Source organism: Rissa tridactyla, unplaced genomic scaffold, assembly GCF_028500815.1.
Source record: "Rissa tridactyla isolate bRisTri1 unplaced genomic scaffold, bRisTri1.patW.cur.20221130 scaffold_615, whole genome shotgun sequence".
Classification (NCBI taxonomy): Eukaryota; Metazoa; Chordata; class Aves; order Charadriiformes; family Laridae; genus Rissa; species Rissa tridactyla.
This window is the reverse complement of record NW_026529825.1, coordinates 22,224-40,743: the sequence shown is the minus strand read 5'-3', so window position 1 is coordinate 40,743 and position 18,520 is coordinate 22,224. Positions and strand designations below refer to the sequence as shown.

Below are 18,520 nucleotides of genomic sequence, written 5' to 3'. Positions count from 1 at the left end.
TCTATAGGGCAGCCCCCCCGCCCCCCCCAACCCAAATACGCACAAGCTATAGGGCAGCCCCCCAACCCCAGATACACACACTCTATTGGGGCAGCCCCCCAACCCCAGCTATGCACAGTCTGTGGGGCAGCCCCCCCCCACCCCTAGGTACGCACAGTCTATAGGGCAGCCCCCCAACCGCAGCTATGCACACCCCCAAGCAGCATTCCGCCCCCCCCCCAAGTCTTAGCTATGCACACTCCGTGGGGCAGCCCCACAACCCCAGCTTCTGCCCCACAGCGCTGGGGGTTCGGCCCCTCCGTCCGGTGAGGGGGGGGGTGACCCCCATATGTGGGGTGTCCCCTGCCCCCCATCTCGGTGCCTTCCAATAAAGGAGTCTCGGGGTTGCCCCACGGCCGGCTGCGTGGTTGGGGGGCGCTGGGGGGGCCCGGCCAGGCTGCCCGGGGCGGGGGGGAGTCCTCAGGGAATGGTCCTGGGGAGGGGCCACCAAGGGTCCCAACGGCCGGGCCACCAAGTGTCCCCATGGAGTGGTCCCCAGGTGTCCCCAGGTGTCCCCATGGAGAGGTCACCAAGGGTCTCCATGGAGACGTCCCCAGGGTCCCCAGACTCCCCATGGAGATGTCCCCAGGTGTCCCCATGGAGACGTCCCCAAGTGTCCCCATGGAGCGGTCCCCAAGGTCCCTGTGGGGTGGTTCCCAGGTGTCCCCATGGAGATGTCCCCAAGCTCCCCAAGCTTCCCATGAAGATGTCCCCAGGTGTCCCCATGGAGACGTCACCAAGGGTCCCCATGGAGATGTCCCCAAGGTCCCCAGGCTCCCCATGGAGATGTCCCCAGGTGTCCCCATGGAGTGGTCACCAAGGGTCCCCATGGAGATGTCCCCAAGGTCCCCAGGCTCCCCATGGAGATGTCCCCAGGTGTCCCCATGGAGTGGTCACCAAGGGTCCCCATGGAGAGGTCACCAAGGGTCTCCATGGAGACGTCCCCAAGGTCCCCAGGCTCCCCATGGAGATGTCCCCAGGTGTCCCCATGGAGATGTCCCCAGGTGTCCCCATGGAGCGGTCCCCAAGGTCCCTGTGGGGTGGTCCCCAGGTGTCCCCACAGAGATGTCCCCAAGGTCCCCAAGCTCCCCATGAAGATGTCCCCAGGTGTCCCCATGGAGTGGTCACCAAGGGTCCCCATGGAGATGTCCCCAAGCTCCCCATGAAGATGTCCCCGGGTGTCCCCATGGAGAGGTCACCAAGGGTCTCCATGGAGAGGTCCCCAAGCTCCCCATGAAGGTGTCCCCAGGTGTCCCCATGGAGATGTCCCCAGGTGTTTCCATGGAGAGGTCCCCAAGGTCCCCAAGGAAGGAGGATCCGGGGAACTCCAGGCCGGTCAGTCTGACCTCGGTGCCTGGGAAGGTCATGGAGCAGATCCTCCTCAGTGCCATTACACGGCACGTGCAGGAGAACAGGGTGCTCAGGCCCAGTCAGCATGGGTTTGTGAAGGGCAGGTGGTGCCTATCAAACCTGATCTCCTTCTATGATAAGGTGACCCACTTGGTGGATGAGGGAGAAGCTGTGGGTGTTGTCTACTGGGAGTTTTGCAAAGCTTTTGACACTGTTTCCCACAGCATTCTCCTGGAGAAACTGGCTGCTCATGGCCTGGACGGGTGTACTCTTTGCTGGGTAAAAAACTGGCTGGATGGCCGTGCCCAGAGAGTGGTGGTCAATGGAGTTCAATCCGGTTGGTGTCCGGTCACAAGTGGTGTCCCCCAGGGCTCGGTGCTGGGGCCGGTTCTCTTTAATATCTTTATCAAGGATCTGGATGAGGGGATCGAATGCACCCTCAGTAAGTTCGCAGATGACACTAAACTGGGCGGGCGTGTTGATCTGCTTGAGGGTAGGTTGGCTCTGCAGAGGGATCTGGACAGGCTGGACCGATGGGCTGAGGCCAATGGTATGAGGTTCAACAAGGCCAAGTGCCGGGTCCTGCACTTGGGTCACAACAACCCCATGCAGCGCTACAGGACTGGGGCAGAGTGGCTCGAAAGCAGCCCGGCAGAAAAGGACCTGGGGGTGTTGGTTGACAGCTGGCTGAATATGAGCCAGCAGTGTGCCCAGGTGGCCAAGAAGGCCAACAGCATCCTGGCCTGTATCAGGAATAGTGTGGTGAGGAGGACTAGGGAAGTGATCGTCCCCCTGTACTCGGCACTGGTGAGGCCCCACCTCGAGTACTGCGTTCAGTTTTGGGCCCCTTGCTACAAGAGGGACATTGAGGTGTTGGAGCGTGTCCAGAGAAGGGCTACAAAGCTGGTGAGGGGTCTGGAGGACAAACCTTATGAAGAACGACTGAGGGAGCTGGGGTTGTTTAGCCTGGAGAAGAGGAGGCTGAGGGGAGACCTCATCACCCTCTACAACTACCTGAAAGGAGGTTGTAGAGAGATGGGGGCTGACCTCTTCTCCCTGGTGACAAGTGATAGGATGAGAGGAAACGGGTTCAAGTTACGTCAGGGGAGGTTTAGATTGGATATTAGGAAACATTTTTTCACTGAAAGGGTTATTAAACATTGGAACAGGCTGCCCAGGGAGGTGGTGGAGTCACCATCCCTGGAGGTGTTTAAACAAAGGGTGGATGGGGCACTTGGGGACATGGTTTAGAAGTGGCTTTTGTCAGGGTAGTTAAAGGTTGGACTCGATGATCTTGAAGGTCCCTCCCAACCTCAGCCATTCTCTGACTCTGCGATTCTAAGGTCCCTGTGGGGCCGTCCCCAAGGGTCCCCATGGAGATGTCCCCAAGGGTCCCCATGGAGTGGTCCCCAAGGGTCCCCACGGGGCAGTCCTCAAGTGTCCCCGTGGGATGGTCCCCAAGGTCCCCGTGGAGAAGTCCCCAAGGAGGATCCCCACAGAGTGGTCACTGAGGGTCCCCAAGTGTCCCCACAGAGCCGGCGCCAAGGGCCCCATAGACCATGGCAGGGACATGGTGGCACCAGGACATGGGGACACGGTGGCACGGGGACATGGTGGCACGGGGATGCGGTGGTGCAGGGACATGGGGACATGGTGGCGCAGGGACATGGTGGCGCAGGGACATGGGGACATGGTGGTGCAGGGATGTGGTGGCACAGGGACATGGGGACATGGTGGCGCGGGGACATGGTGGCACGGGGACGCGGTGGCACAGGGACATGGGGACACGGTGGCGCGAGGACATGGTGGCACAGGGACATGGTGGCACGGGGACGCAGTGGCACAGGGACATGGGGACACGGTGGTGCAGGGACATGGGGATGTGGTGGCACAGGGATGTGGTGGCACAGGGACATGGGGACATGGTGGCGCAGGGACATGGGGACATGGTGGTGCAGGGATGTGGTGGCACAGGCACATGGGGACACGGTGGCACAGGGACATGGGGACATGGTGGCGCGGGGACATGGTGGCACGGGGACGCGGTGGCACAGGGACATGGGGACATGGTGGTGCAGGGACATGGGGATGTGGTGGCACAGGGATGTGGTGGCACGGGGACATGGGGACATGGTGGCGCAGGGACATGGGGACACGGTGGCACGGGGACGCGGTGGCACAGGTCACCCACACCCCGCTGCGCTCCGGGCCTTTATTTCACTCCCGTTGCTAAAGCCGCGGCTGGCACCAGTGCCACCAGGGCCACCAGGGCCACCAGTGCCACCAGTCCCACCAGGGCCACCAGGGCCACCAGTGCCAGGCCAGTGATGGACCAGTGCTGGACCAGTGCCAGAACACTGCCCAACTGCTGCTGGCCCGGTGCCGGCCTGGTGGTGGCCCAGTGCCGGCCTGGTGGTGGCCCAGTGCTGGCCTGGTGGTGGCCCGGTGCCGGACTGGTGGTGGCCCAGTGCCGGCCTGGTGGTGGCCCAGTGCCAGCGTGGTGGTGGCCCAGTGCTGGCCTGGTGGTGGCCTGGTGCTGGACTGGTGGTGGCCCGGTGCTGGACTGGTGGTGGCCCAGTGCCGGCCTGGTGGTGGCCCGGTGCCGGCGTGGTGGTGGCCCAGTGCTGGCCTGGTGGTGGCCCAGTGCCAGCGTGGTGGTGGCCCAGTGCCGGCCTGGTGGTGGCCCGGTGCCGGCGTGGTGGTGGCCCAGTGCTGGCCTGGTGGTGGCCCAGTGCCAGCGTGGTGGTGGCCCGGTGCCGGCCTGGTGGTGGCCCGGTGCCGGAGCAGCGCCGCAGCGCCTGGCTCAGGGGCCCGCGGGGGCCACGCGGAGGCGCAGGGCCACGGGCAAGTGGTCGGAGAGGGTGGCCAGCTGGGTGACGAAGGAGACGGCCACCACCTCCTGCCGGAGAGGGGCCGTCAGGGCGGGGGACACGCCGGGGGGGGGGGGGGGGGGAACGACACACCCGGGGGGGCCGGGGGACACCGGGACTCACCGTGCGCAGGGGGGGGTCCCCGGGGGGCTGGCGGAACAGGACGTAGTCCAGGCGCCGGCCGTGCCAGGGGCCGGGGGCCAGCGGGGCGGGCTGGCCACTGGCCAGGATGGGGCCCGCCAGGTAACGCTGCCGCCCCCCCGGCTGAGAGAGCGTCCTGCGGAGGGGACACGGGGACATGGGGACACGGGGGGCACGGGGACACGGGGACATGGGGGCATGGGGACACAGGGGCACCGGGACACGGGGACATGGTGGCATGGGGACATGGGGACATGGGGACACGGGGACACAGGGACATGGGGACAAGGGGACACAGGGGCACAGGGACATGGGGACATGGTGGCATGGGGACATGGGGACATGGGGACATGGAGACATGATGGCATGGGGCATGGGGACACGGTGGCACAGGGACACGGTGGCATGGGGACACGGGGACATGGGGACACGGGGACACGGGGACACAGGGACATGGGGACAAGGGGACACAGGGGCACAGGGACATGGGGACATGGTGGCATGGGGACATGGGGACATGGGGACATGGAGACATGATGGCATGGGGCATGGGGACACGGCGGCACAGGGACACGGTGGCATGGGGACACGGGGACACAGGGGCACCGGGACGTGGGGACATGGTGGCACGGGGACATTGTGGCATGGGGACATGGGGACATGCAGGGGCATAGGGAGAGAGTGGCATGGGGACAAAGGGACATGGGGGCATGGGGACACGGTGGCACGGGGACATGGCACAGGGACATGGTGGCATGGGGACACAGGGACATGGTGGCATGAGGACACGGTGGCATGAGGACATGAGGACACAGTGGCACAGGGACACGGTGGCACAGGGACATGGTGGTACAGGGACATGGGGACATGGTGGCTCGGGGACATGGTGGCTCAGGGACACAGCGGCACAGGAACACAGCGGCAGGGGACATGGTGGCATGGAACCACGGTGGCATGGGGACACAGTGACACAGGGACACAGGGACATGGTGGCATGGGGACACGGTGGCACAAGGACACGGTGGCTCAGGGATGTGGTGACACGGGGATGTGGGGACATGGGGAAGCCGTGGCACAAGGACATGGGGACACGGGGACACGGGGAGGCGGTGGCATGGGCGTGGGGTGGTACGGGGACGCGGTGGCACAGGGACACAGTGGCTTGGGGACGCGGTGGCACAGGGACACGGTGGCACAGGGACATGGTGGCATGGGGATGCGGTGACGTGGGGACGCAGTGGCACGGGGATGGGGTGACACGGGGACGTGGTGACATGGGGACGTGGTGACAGAGGGATGGGGTGACATGGGGACACAGTGGATCAGGGATGCGGTGACACAGGGATGGGGTGACACGGAGAAGCCGTGGCACACGGATATGGGGACATGGTGACACGGGGATGGGGTGACACGGGGATGGGGTGACACGGGGATGGGGTGACATGGGGACACGGTGGCGCGGGGACGTGGTGACACGGGGAGCCGGTGGCACACGGACATGGGGACACGGTGACACGGGGAGGCGTGGGGACGTGGTGACGCAGGGTCAGGTGCCTTGGCTGGAGCGTCCCCCGTCCCCCCCCGGGGCTGGGGGTGGCCTTTCCCCAGGGCTGCGTGTGTGTCCCCCCCGTGTCCCCACCCCTGTCACCTCTTCATCTTCTCGGGGGTGGACACGGGCTCCTCGTAGATCCTCAGGTGGTCGAGGAGGGTCCCTGCGCGCGGGGACGGGGACGGGGACGGGGACGGCCATCAGCGGGACCCCCGCCACCCGCCCGGGCCGCGCGTCCCCTCCCTTGGGGACACGGGGTGACGCGGGGAGGGGGACGAGGTCCCACCTATGGCCCAGGGCTCCTCCTGCCCCGGCGCCCGGCGGCAGGGGTCGCGGTACGCCTCGAACAGCCGGTGCCGCTGGGTGGGCTCGTCACCTGCGGGCGAGACGGGGACGCGTCACCCCCCCCTGCTCCCCCCCAAAAAAACCCGCCCGTGTCCCCCCCGTCCCCGTCCCCGTCCCCGGACCTGGGGAGCAGTTGTCGAAGTTGAGGTCCCCGCAGAAGACGTCGAAGGCCACCACGTCCCCGCGCTGCTCCTGCTCCTCCCGGAAGAGCCGCAGCCACCCCAGTGCCAGCGTCAGCTGCGCCTCGCGGATGCGGCCGTCGCCTGCGGCGGGGAGAGGCGGGGAGGGGGGGGGACACACGACACACATGGCGACACGCAACGCGGCGTCACCGGCCGCCGCTTCGTCACCGGGACGGACACCCCCCCCCCCCAACCGCCACCGCCGCCACCACCGCGTTGTCCCCGCGGCGTCCCCTCACCTGCGGGCGCCTGCAGGTGGGTGCAGCCGAGGTAGCCCACCACCCTGCGTCCCCGCGCCGAGCCCAGCAGCACCTGGGGGGACACACACACACACCCCCCCCGCCTTCAGCGGCACCATCCGGCGACACCGGCGTCACCGGCGGCCGGGGTCCCCCTCACCTGGGCAACCAGCAGCCCCTTGGCGGCCAGCGCGTCCTCGCGGGCGCCATTGGGGAAGCCGTGGTAGCGGGCGGCCAGCAGCGGGTAGCGACTGGCCAGCAGTAGCCCGCTGTCGAGCAGCTTCAGCGCCCCCCCCCCGCAGCCCCCGGCCGCCCACCCCCCACAGCAGGTGGGGGAAGGTGCCGGACAGGCGCCGGCGCAGGATGGCGGCGGCGCCGGCGTCGAACACCTCCTGCAGGCACACGAAGTCGGCGTCGGACGGGAAGCGCTCGGCCAGCGACGCCGCCGGCTCGGCCACCGTCGGCTCGGTCGTCACCGGCTCGGTCTCCACCTCCACCGTCACGCTGCCGGGGGGGTCGCGGGGCGGCGCAGAGGGTCCCGCCGTAGCTGCTGGCCTGCCCGTGCCGCGGTTCCACCAGGCCGGCGCGGTGGCCGCGGTGGGGGCGCGGCGAGGCCGGGGCGAGGCGGCGGGCGATGGCGGCGGCGCGACGCGGCGTCTGGCCCAGGTTGCTGAACTTGGCCAGGCCGCTGGGCAGCAGGCAGAGGTTGGCGGTGAGGAAGGTGAAGGTCCGGCGCTGCCGAAGCTCCCACGGCTCCGCCGGCGCCGTGCCGGCCGTGTACTGGTAGACGAAGGGCCGCCGCGTGGCCTGCACCGGTAGCCACAGCAGTAGCCCCAGTGCGGCCAAGGGCAAGGTGAGCAGCAGCAGCGCGGCGTACGCCGGCGCCGCCACGGCCCTCGCGGCGCAGCCGCAGCACCGCCACCGGCCCCGCTCCGCCGTCGTCGGCCGCAGGTCCAGGAGCCCGTTGACGGCCCAGACGCTGGGGGCAAGTAGCCCCCAGGCCAGGGAGTCCAGGGCCGCCAGCGCCCGGCTGGGGAAGGGGGACTCCGGCAGCAGCATGGCGGGGGGGGGCCGGCAGGGGGCTGAGGGGGACAGTGACGTCCCCCTGCTCCTGCCCGGGGGCTTCGGCGACGCCGGTGGCACCTGCGGGAGAGAGAGACCCCCCCAGTTAGGGGTGACGGGACCCCCCCGGTTGGGAGTGAAGGGACCCCCCCAATTAGGGGTGACAGGGGTAGAACCCCCCCTGGACCCCCCCAATTAGGGGTGATGGGGGTGGGACCCCCCCACTTGGGGGTGACGGGGTGGGACCCCCCCAGTTAGGGGTGACGGGACCCCCCCAGTTAGGGGTGAGGGGGGTGGGACCCCCTGACCCCCCCCCGGCTGCGTCCCGGCCGAGCTGCCACCGTGGGAACGCGCGTCCCCGGCAGGTTCCCACGCATCCCACGCGTCCCCGGGCTCGGTGACGGCGGCGCGGCCGGGCCACCCGCGGGCTGCGGCGGGGCTGGGGGGGGGTGGCACAGCCGAAGCGGGGCCACTGGCCCCCTCCGCGGCGTCCCCGGGACCCCCGAAGCCACCTCGGGTGGGCGCAATGTGGGGGGACACCCCAGAGCGGTGCCCGGTGGCATCTCCCCGCCGACGCCGCCGGCCCCTTCGGTGGCCACGGCTCAAACCACCCTCGCCCCCGCGCCGGCTACTGTCCCCCCTGCCGTGGCTACTCACGTCCGTGCCGCCCCACAGCCCCCCCGCTCACCTTCCCGCGGGGCTCGGGGGGTCAGGGGGCGCCGTGCCACCGCGTCGCCGTCCCCGGAGCTGTGCCGGTGGCCGGCGCGGCGCGCGGCTGGGCCGTGGCCAGCCCCAGCCCGGGGAGGCCGTGACCGGCCGGCCTGGCCCGACGGGTTCCCCCGGCTCCTGCCCCGACACCTCACCCCGCGTCACCCCCGGCCCCTGCGGCCGCTGACGCCCGCCTGAGTCGGCAGCGCCAACGCCGCCAGACGGCCCCCGCCAGCGCCGGGCACTGGGGGCACTGGGGACACTGGGGGAACTGGGGCCACTGGGGGCACTGGGGGGCTGGGGGCACTGGGGACACTGTGGGGCTGGGGGCACTGGGGGAACTGGGGCCACTGGGGGCACTGGGGGGCTGGGGGCACTGGGGGAACTGGGGCCACTGGGGCCACTGGGGGGCTGGGGATAGTGGGGACGCTGGGGGCACTGGGGACAGTGGGGGCACTGGGGGCTCTGGGGACACTGGGGACAGTGGGGGTGCTGGGGGTGCCGGTGTCACTGGGGGCACTGGGGACAGTGGGGATAGTGGGGTGCTGGGGTCACTGGAGTCACTGGGGTCACTGGGGTCACTGGGGGCTTTGGGGGACACTGGGGACAGTGGGGATAGTGGGGTGCGGGGGACACTGGGGGCACTGGGGACGCTGGGGTCAGTGGGGGCACTGGGGGCACTGGGGGGTGCTGGGGACACTGGGGACATTGGGGACTTTGGGGGGCACCGGGGGACACTGGGGATAGCGGGGGACACTGGGAATGGTGGGGTCACTGGGGTCAATGGGGTTGCTGGGGTCACCGGGGACGGTGGGGGTCACTGGGGACCGCTGGGGGGTGCTGGGGTCGTGGGGGTCACTGGGGACACCGGGGTCACTGGGGTCACCTGGGGTGGTGGGGTCATGGGGGTCATGGGGGTCCCTGGGGTCACCGGGGGCACTTGGCCGGGGGTCCCGCGCTCCCCCCACTGTGGGGCTGCCCCACACTCGCCCACGGCCCCGGAGCCTGGGCTGTGGCTGCTGCGGCGCCGGCCGTGGCACCGGGAGCCGCGGGGGGCCGTGTCCCCTCCCGCCACGGGGGTCCCCCGGGCAGGACCCCCCGCTCCAGGTCCCGGCGTGGGGCTGCGGGGCCGGATCCCGGCACGTGCCGGGGCGGCCGGGGGTGACTCAGTCCCAGGTCCCGGCACATCCCGGCCGCGCCGGCATCCCGGACTCCCACGGGATGGCAATTTGCCGTCACGGGAGCGTGAGTGTGCGGGGCCCGGCTGGGAGCGGCACCGTGGCCCTCACCCGGCGCGGGGTTGGTGCCGGTGGCTGCCGTGCGGCCGTGCCGGCAACGCCGGTGGGCTCTGCCGTGGTGGCGGTGGCAGCCGCAGGGCTCTCGTCGGGCGGCGTGGCATCGTGCCCGCGGTGCCGGCAGCGCCGTTGCCCCACCGTGCTGGCACCGGTGTTGGGAAATGCCCCGCGGTGTTGGCAGCACCAACAGGCATTACCCGGCGGCGCCGGAGGCCCTGGCGCGTCCCACCGGGCCCCGAGGGCCGTGTTTGCCCAGCGGCCGGCTCGGCAGGGTGCGGCGGCCGAGCCCTCCCCGTGGCTGGGCGCTGCCTGTGCCGCGCTGAACGGCTCGGCACGGCCGTCAGTGGCCGGGGGGCCAGCGGCACCGTGACCTGAGGGTCCCCGAGCCCCCCTGTGCTGGCTCCCTGCCCGGTGCCGGTTCCCTGCCCGGTGCCACCCCACCAGCACCGGTCCCCGGTGCCACCACCGCGTCCCCCGTCGCCCCCCCGCTCACCTTCTGGCCCCGCGGCGCTGGGGGCCATCGCCAACGGCACCAACGCCTCCCCGGGGGGGCCGGCACCGCCGCCACCGCCGTCAGCTCACGGCCACCGTCCGCCGGGGGTTACCGATTCCTCACCACGCCGGGGGGCTCGGCACGCCGTGGGGCCGGCAACGCTGCGGCCGGCAGCTCAACAGGTCACAAACATCCGCTCGCCACCGGGCCGGACCGGGCTGTAATTAGCCGTGGCCTCGGCCGTGCCCGGTTGCCACCCGCCCCGCGCCGGCCGCATTCCAGCCGCAGGTGCGTGGCAAACAACTGCCGGCTGCCGCCAGCCCCGGTAGCCCCCCCGGTAGCCCCCCGGTGCCAGGCCGGGTGCCCCGGGGGAGCCGCGGTGGCCCAGCGGCACCTTGCCCGGCCGGTGAACGCCCGCGGGGCCGGTTCCTGGGGCATTAACCCTTCGGCTGCCGCCTCCCGCCGCGGTCGTGCCGGGGGTGGGGGGGGGGCTGCCGGCCCGCGCCGGGGGTCGGTGAGGATGAGGAGGGGAAGGTGGAGCGGGGACGCGGGGGGGTCGCGGCCACCTGCGCTGCCGGGACATGCCGCGGTGACGCCGGAGAAGGGGGGGGAGGACCCTGGTGGGGATGGGGGTGCGCGGGGACCCCCAAACCTCCCCCTCCCCCCTCCCAGCACCTCCCCCCCCCCGGCTCAGGGACACTTTGCCCATGTCACCGCCGTCACCTTCCGGCTGTGCCGCTGCCGGGGGGGGACACACCGCAGCACCTCTGGCGCCACTGACCCCCCCCAGTCCTGCGCAGACCCCAGCAGGGGGGTCCACGCTGCCGTTCCCCCCCCCCACACACCTACCCGGGTGCTGCCGTGGGCCCCCACCCGCGGGGCACCGGCTCTGCCAGCGCAGTGTGGCGCGGCGCGGTGCGGCCGGTGGTTTCCCTTTATGGCAGTTGGCCCCGAACGGCTCCGTTTCCTGCTGCCGCTTCCCCTTCCCCCCCCCCGGACATTGCCAGGGGCCCCCCCGGCACCCCCAGGGCCCCCCCGGCGCGGGGTCCCCCTTCGCCGAATCCCCCAGCGCTGACCCCTCCGTGGCACCCCCCGGCACCCCCCGCTGCGAGGGTCCCGGCAGCCACGGTGCGACCCCCGCCGAGGCCCCGATGGTGGGGTGACGGAGGGGGGGACACCGGTGGCACGTCCCGGTGTCGTGGTTTGGGCTCCGTTCCCCCCCCGGTGGCTCCCCCCGCGGCAGCACCGCCGGCGTCCCCGACTCTCGCTTCCGCATCCCAGGGGATTTCCCCGGACCGGGGAACGAAAGGAAAAGCACCGCGGCCTCCGCCGCCGCGTCACCCCCGCCACCGGGTCACCCCCTCCCCCACCGCGTCACCCCCGCCGTCACCCTCACCGGGCGTCCCCCGAGCCGCCGCAGGCGCGGTGACAGCGGGGTGGGGACAGCAGGCGAAGGTCAGGGAGATGGAGCGGGTGGGGAGGGTCGCAAAATCGGGGAATTCGGCGCTGCCGTGGGGCGGTTGGACCCACGGTGGCCCCGAGAAGCTGTGGCTGCCCCATCCCTGGGGGGGTTCAAGGCCAGGTTGGACGGGGCTCGGAGCCACCTGGGCTGGTGGGAGGTGTCCCTGCCCAGGGCAGGGGGTGGCACTGGGTGGCCTTTAAGGTCCCTTCCCACCCAAACCATTCTGTGATTCTATGGATCACTGAGGTTGGAAGGGACCTTTCAGACCATGGAGTCCAACCATCCGCCCAGCGCTGCCAAACCCACCGCTACCCCCGCGTCCCTCAGCGCCGCGTCTGCCCGGCTTTTCCATCCCTCCGGGGATGGCGACTCCCCCGCTGCCCTGGGCAGCCTCTTCCAACGCCCGACAACCCTTTCCATGAAGGAATTTTCCCCGATATCCATCCTAAACCTGCCCTGGCGCAACTGGAGGCCGTTCCCTCTTGTCCCGTGGCCTGTTCCTTGGGAGAAGAGCCCGACCCCCCCTGGCTGCCCCCTCCTTTCAGGGAGCTGCAGAGAGCGAGAAGGTCTCCCCTCGGCCCCCTTTTCCCCAGGCTGAACACCCCCAGCTCCCTCAGCCGCTCCTCACAAGTTCTCCAGACCCTTCTCCTCCTTCTCCAGCCCCCTCGCCACCTCCGTTGCCCTTCTCCGGACCCGTTCCGGCACCTCCACGTCCCCCCTGTCCCGAGGGGACCGTCTGTCACCCAGCAGAGCGTGCGCCCACCCACGCCGTGACCAACCAGCGTCTCCAGGAGGATGCTGTGGGACACGGCGTTTATTGCGTGGCGTGGGGTCCGGTGCCGGTGCGGGGTCCAGTGCCGGTGTGGGGTCCGGTGCCGGTGCCAGCGCCGGCCGTGGAAATCCCGTCACCAGAGGAAGAGGGGCTGCCCGTCCTCCCTCGCCAGCTCCTCCAGGCAATCCAGCAGCACCATCACGTCCAGCTGCGCCGGCGGCGGCACCGTCTCGGTCACCACGCGGCGCAGGAAGGCCGGGCTGTGGTAGGGGCGCGCGTCGGGGCCGGGGGGCTGGGGCAGGACGCCGTAGGTGTTCACCAAGGACTCGGCGAAGGCCGGGTGCGCCGAGGGGCTGTAGCCCAGCGCCCGCAGCCGCCCCATCACGGCCACGTAGCGCCGGGCGGCGTCGGCGCAGCGCTGCTCGTCGAAGGGCCCCGGCACCGTGCCCAGGGCGGTCTGGGGGGGGCGGAGGCAGGGAGACACGTCAGGGTCACCCCCCGGCTCTGTCACCCACCGTGGCGCCGGCGGCGCGGGCGCCGACCTACCGCCATGATCTTCTCGGGGATGTTGGCGACGGTGAAGCCGTAGAGGTGGCGGCGGTCGGGGAAGACGGCGGCCAGGATGCGGCGGTCCAGCTGGAAGGCGATCTCCCCCACCAGCGGCTCCCCCCCGGCTGCCGGCACACGCCGCCGTCGGGAGCTCGGCGCCACCCCCCCCGCGGGGACGTCGCCCCGGCTGCCCACCCGCTCCCCCCCGTGGCACCCCCACGTCCCCCCGTGTCCCCCCAGCGTCTGCCCGGCTGCCCCCGGCGTCTCCCTGTGCCCCCACCAACACCGTCCCGTGTCCCCCCAACAGCTCCTCGTGTCCCCAGCCTCCCCCCATGTCCCCACCAACATGTCCCCATGTCCCCCCAACACCGTCCCGTGTTCCCCCAACATCATCCCGTGTCCCCAATGGCTCCTCATATCCCCAACCTCCCCCCACGTCCCCACCGACATGTCCCCATGTCTCCCCATCGTCCCATGTCTCCCCAACACCTCCTCGTGTCCCCAACCTTTCCCAATGTCCCCACCGACATGTCCCCATGTCCCCCCAACATGGTCCCGTGTCCCCCCAACAGCTCCTGGTGTCCCCAACCTCTCCCCGTGTCCCCACCGACACGTCCCCATGTCACCCCAACATCGTCCTGTGTCCCCCCAACCCCCCCCCACGCCCCCCCAACCTCTCCTCGTGTCCCCCCGACATCTCCCCGTGTCCCCATGGACGTCTCCCCGTGTCCCCACCAAGACGTCCCCACGTGTCCCCCCCCTCTCCCCGTGCCCCCCACCACCCCGGGGTCGCGGCTGAGCCTCGCTGCTGCTGCTGGCCCCGCAGGAGGGGTTTGCGGGTGCCGGCGGTGCCGGTTGTGCCGGGCAGAGACTCGCTTGCGCCCATTTTACAGGGCGGGAATGCCAGCGCGCTGCTTTTCCCCGTGCGGAGATGCCGGCGTGCCGGCTCTGCCGGGCAGAAACGCTGGTGTGCCAGCTTTGCCGGCGCCAACGCTCACGGTGCCGCGGCATCCCCGGGGTGGCTGCTGCTCCCCGGCACGGGGTGGCCGGAGCCGCTCACCCAGGACCCCCCTGTCCCCCCACCCCAGCCACGGAGCTGGCGCTGGGCACGCAGCACCCGGGGGGGCACCGGCAGCGCCGCGGCCGGCCCTCACCTCGCCAGCTGGAGGGCTCCCGGGCGCAGGCCAGCCGGTGGGCATCGCGGGCCACCTTCGGCCAGGGCTCGGGGCGCTGGGCCACCGGCACCCGCAGGTCCAGCGGCTGCGTCCCGGAGCCCGGGCGAGGAGGGTCCGACACCCAGAGGTGGGAGGCGCCGGGGTCCGGAGCCGGGGAGTCCCGGCGCGGCTCCGGGGACAGCCAGTGGCCGGGGGGGCAACTGGCAGAGCGGAAGCGGTCGATGGGGCAGGAGAAGCTGCGGCCGTCGGGGCCGGGGCTGCCGCGACCCGTCACCGGGAGGCCTGGAGGGACGGGAATGTCGGGATGGGTCCCTGGGGGCTGGGACGGGATGGGGTGGGGATGGGATGGGATGGGATGGGATAAGGATGGGATGGGATGGGATGGGGATGGGAATGGGGATGGGATAAGGATGGGATGGGATGGGGATGGGAATGGGGATGGGATGGGATGGGATAAGGATGGGATGGGATGGGATGGGATGGGATGGGATAAGGATGGGATGGGATAGGATGGGATGGGGATGGGATGGGATAAGGATGGGATGGGATGGGATGGGATGGGGATGGGATGGGATGGGATGGGATGGGATAAGGATGGGATGGGATGGGATGGGATGGGGATGGGATGGGATAAGGATGGGATGGGATGGGATGGGATGGGGATGGGGCTGGGGCTGGGGATGGGGATGGGATGGGATGGGATGGGATGGGATGGGATGGGGATGGGGCTGGGGATGGGATGGGATGGGATGGGATGGGATGGGGATGGGGATGGGGATGGGGCTGGGGATGGGATGGGATGGGATGGGATCAGATGGGGATCAGACTAGTGCCACCTCCCTCCTCCCACGTTCCTTGGCGCCTGCCCCCCCAGCCCCCCCAGTACTTCTGTTCCCGGCCGCGGGGAAGAGGATCCCGGAGGCGAGCTCGGAGGCGCCGGGGGTGGGCAATGCGCCGGCCACGCTGGAGTCCTGGCTCTGCAGCTCCCGGGGGGGCACCTGGAAGACGTTGCTCTGCTCCAGGGGCATCAGCTCCCACTCCGAGATGTCGCCTGTGGGCGGATGCCGGGGCGGGGGGGACACACACGGACACATTTGATGCCGCGGCACCCACCGCCCCCCCCCCCCACCCTCGCCGGTGCCCACCGCGGTGCCCCCCTCACCTACGCTGGGGAAGGGGAAGTGCCCCCCGGCGTGGCCGTGGGCCGGGGCGCCGGGGGGGGGCCGAGCTGGCGGCGCCGTGCTGGCCGCGGGGGTGGTGGCGGGGGTTGCGGGGGTCCCGCAGCCGCCCCAGGAGCCGCGTCAGCTCCTCGTTCTCCGCCAGCAGCGCCTGGATCTCGCGCCGCAGCTGGTCGTAGCAGGCGAAGACCGACAGCCCCGCGCGCGCCATGCGCCCGCCGGCCACCGGCTCCATGGCGGCCACCGGGGCTGCGCTACCGCGGCCAACGCTGGCCCTTGGCTCGCCGCGGCACCTGAGTTCTGAAGGGATGTCACAGAGGGACGGTGTCCCCTGACGTCCCTGCCACGCAGCCACCGGCCCCGGTTGCCCCGGCACCAGGGAGCTCCGAGCCGGCTGGCCCCGGTGACGGTACGGGAGCACCACGGGCGAGGGGGGGGAGGGCGGGTGGGCTGCACCCCCTTTTTTGCCGGGTTTGGGCCGTGGTGCCGCAGCTCCGGGTGACACATCTCCAATGGCCGCTGTCACCGCGCTGCCGGCAACGCCGCCCGGCACCGGGAGACCCCCACACCCCTCGGGGGACGCGCGGCGGGGGCTCCATCACCATCCCCCTTCTGCTGCGGTTACAGGACCCCCCCAGCCCCCAGCGGGGGGTGTCAGCACAGCGGGACCCCAGCCCCGGCGCCGCCACCATGGTGCGGTTTGTCACCAGCTCCCTGGAGCTCAGGGCCCGGCGGGACACGGCGCGAGCCAAGAGGCAGCGACAGGCTCGGGGGGGCCGGGACTGCCAGCAGCCCCCCCTGGCAGCCCCCCGGCCCCCCCAGCTGCTCCGGGGCCAGGGCTGGCTGGCGGCAGAGCCCCCGCAGCGCGGCGCAGCCGGGGCGGCAGAGCCGGGGGCCGCCGCGGAGAAGAGGGTGGGCGACGCGGGGTGCGCGGTGCTCGGCGCTGAATAAAGCTCTGCTGCGGCTGGCACCGCGCGCCGCGGTCACCGGCTCTGAGTGACACCGGTGACCGACACCGAGCGCCGCGGTCACCAACTCCGAGTGACACCGGTGACCGACACCGAGCGCCGCGGTCACCGACTCTGAGTGACACCGGTGACCGACACCGAGCGCCGCGGTCACCGACTCTGAGTGACACCGGTGATCGACACTGAGCACCACGGTCACCGACTCTGAGTGACACCGAGCGCCGCGGTCACCGACTCTGAGTGACACCGGTGACTGACACCGAGTGCCGCGGTCACTGACTCCGAGTGACACCGGTGACCGACACCAAGTGTTGCTGGTGACCGATCCTGAGTGCCACCGGTGTCCAACCCCAGGCGCCACCGGTGTCCAACGCCAAGTGCCACCGGTGACCAATACCAAATGCCACCAGTGACCGATCCCAAGTGCCACTGGTGACTGAGCCTGAGTGCCACCGGTGTCCGAGTGCCACCAGTGACTGACCCAAGTGCCACCGGTGACCAACATGAGTGCCACCGCTGCTGGTGACCGACCCCAGGTGACACCAGTGACCGACCCCAAGTGCTGCCAGTGACCAACACCGAGTGCCACCGGTGACTAATCCCAAGTGCCACTGGTGTCTGATCCCGAGTGCCACCGGTGCTGGTGACCAACACCGAGTGCCACCAGTGACTGACCCCAAGTACCACCGGTAACCAACCCCGAGTGCCACCGGTGTCCAACCCCAAGTGCCACCGCTCCTGGTGACTGATCCCGAGTGCCCCCAGTGACTGACCCTGAGTGCCACCACTCCTGGTGACCGACCCCGAGTGCCACCGGTGCTGGTGACCGACCCCGAGTGCCACCGGTGTCCAACCCCGAGTGCCACTGCTCCTGGTGACTGATCCCAAGTGCCACCAGTGACTGACCCCGAGTGCCACCGCTCCTGGTGACCGACGCCGAGTGCCACCAGTGACTGACCCCGAGTGCCACCGGTGCTGGTGACCGACCCCGAGTGCCACCGGTGTCCAACCCCGAGTGCCACCGCTCCTGGTGACTGACCCCGAGTGCCACCGGTGTCCAACCCCGAGTGCCACCGCTCCTGGTGACTGATCCCAAGTGCCCCCAGTGACTGACCCTGAGTGCCACCACTCCTGGTGACTGACCCCGAGTGCCACCGGTGCTGGTGACCGACCCCGAGTGCCACCGGTGTCCAACCCCGAGTGCCACCGGTGCTGGTGACCGACGCCGAGTGCCACCAGTGACTGACCCCGAGTGCCACCGCTCCTGGTGACCGACCCCGAGTGCCACCGGTGTCCAACCCCGAGTGCCACCGCTCCTGGTGACCGACCCCCGAGTGCCACCGGTGTCCAACCCCGAGTGCCACCGGTGCTGGTGACCGACGCCGAGTGCCACCGGTGTCCAACCCCGAGTGCCACCACTCCTGGTGACTGACCCCGAGTGCCACCGGTGACCAACCCCGAGCGCCACGCGCTGCCGAGGCTGGAACACGGCGGGGACAGGGGGAGATGGGTGACACGGGCTGACCCCGTCCCCAAACGTCCCCGTGGCCCCCGGGTGCAGGGGGGGGTGGGGGCAGCCCGCGGCGGGGGCCAGTAGCCCCAGGCTGGGCCGTGCCGGCCGCGGCGGGGGGAAGCAGAGCTGGAGGCGGCCGAGCTGAACTAGATGGAGGTTTATTAACAGCGGGGGCCGCAGAACGGGGCAGGAACGGAACCGTGGCCGCGGGGGGGGGGGCCGGGGCCGGGACGGTGGCTCGGGCCCGGGGAGGGGGGGTGATGGGTCCCCGCGGGGACCCTCGAGCAGTGACCGGTGCGGGGACCCCGGGGGGGCGCGGGACGGAGGGGGGTGGGGGGGACACGAGCTCCACCGCGGGCGGGGGCAAAGTGCTTCCAGTCCTCGTTCAACGCAAGGAGGGGGGGGGGACGCGGCCGTATTCACAGCGGGGGGGGCAGGGGGCTGCTGGGGGGGGAACAGGGGGGGCTGCGGCACCCCGGTGGGCACGGGCGAGCGCCGCCTGCCTCGCACCAAGCAAGGGGACAGAGCTGTCACCCCCCCCGCCTCGTGCCCCCCCCGCCACCCCAGGTCCGGCGAGACCCCCGCAGGGGTGAAAGAAATGCTAAGGGGGGGGGGGGGGAACCGTTGAGG

At 70.8% G+C, this 18,520-nt stretch overlaps 2 protein-coding genes across 2 annotated transcripts; both read right to left on the bottom strand.

The window, feature by feature from the left end:
• Positions 1 to 4,047: 4,047 nt before the first annotated feature.
• Positions 4,048 to 7,797, bottom strand: LOC128903680 (sphingomyelin phosphodiesterase 3-like). The gene is given in 9 exon segments (XM_054187682.1): positions 4,048 to 4,288; positions 4,383 to 4,536; positions 6,049 to 6,112; positions 6,236 to 6,325; positions 6,417 to 6,557; positions 6,716 to 6,788; positions 6,876 to 7,013; positions 7,015 to 7,245; positions 7,247 to 7,797. Coding segments are annotated over 9 exon segments (1,515 nt in total). The 5' UTR covers positions 7,775 to 7,797; the 3' UTR covers positions 4,048 to 4,192.
• Positions 7,798 to 12,564: 4,767 nt separating this feature from the next.
• On the bottom strand, positions 12,565 to 15,283 carry SPATC1 (spermatogenesis and centriole associated 1). Its single transcript, XM_054187683.1, has 4 exons — positions 15,118 to 15,283; positions 14,211 to 14,513; positions 13,054 to 13,181; positions 12,565 to 12,964 (listed from the first exon to the last, which is right to left on the bottom strand). Exons 1-4 carry the CDS (start codon positions 15,257 to 15,259, stop codon positions 12,641 to 12,643), a joined length of 897 nt encoding a protein of 298 aa, XP_054043658.1. The 5' UTR covers positions 15,260 to 15,283; the 3' UTR covers positions 12,565 to 12,640.
• Positions 15,284 to 18,520: the final 3,237 nt, after the last annotated feature.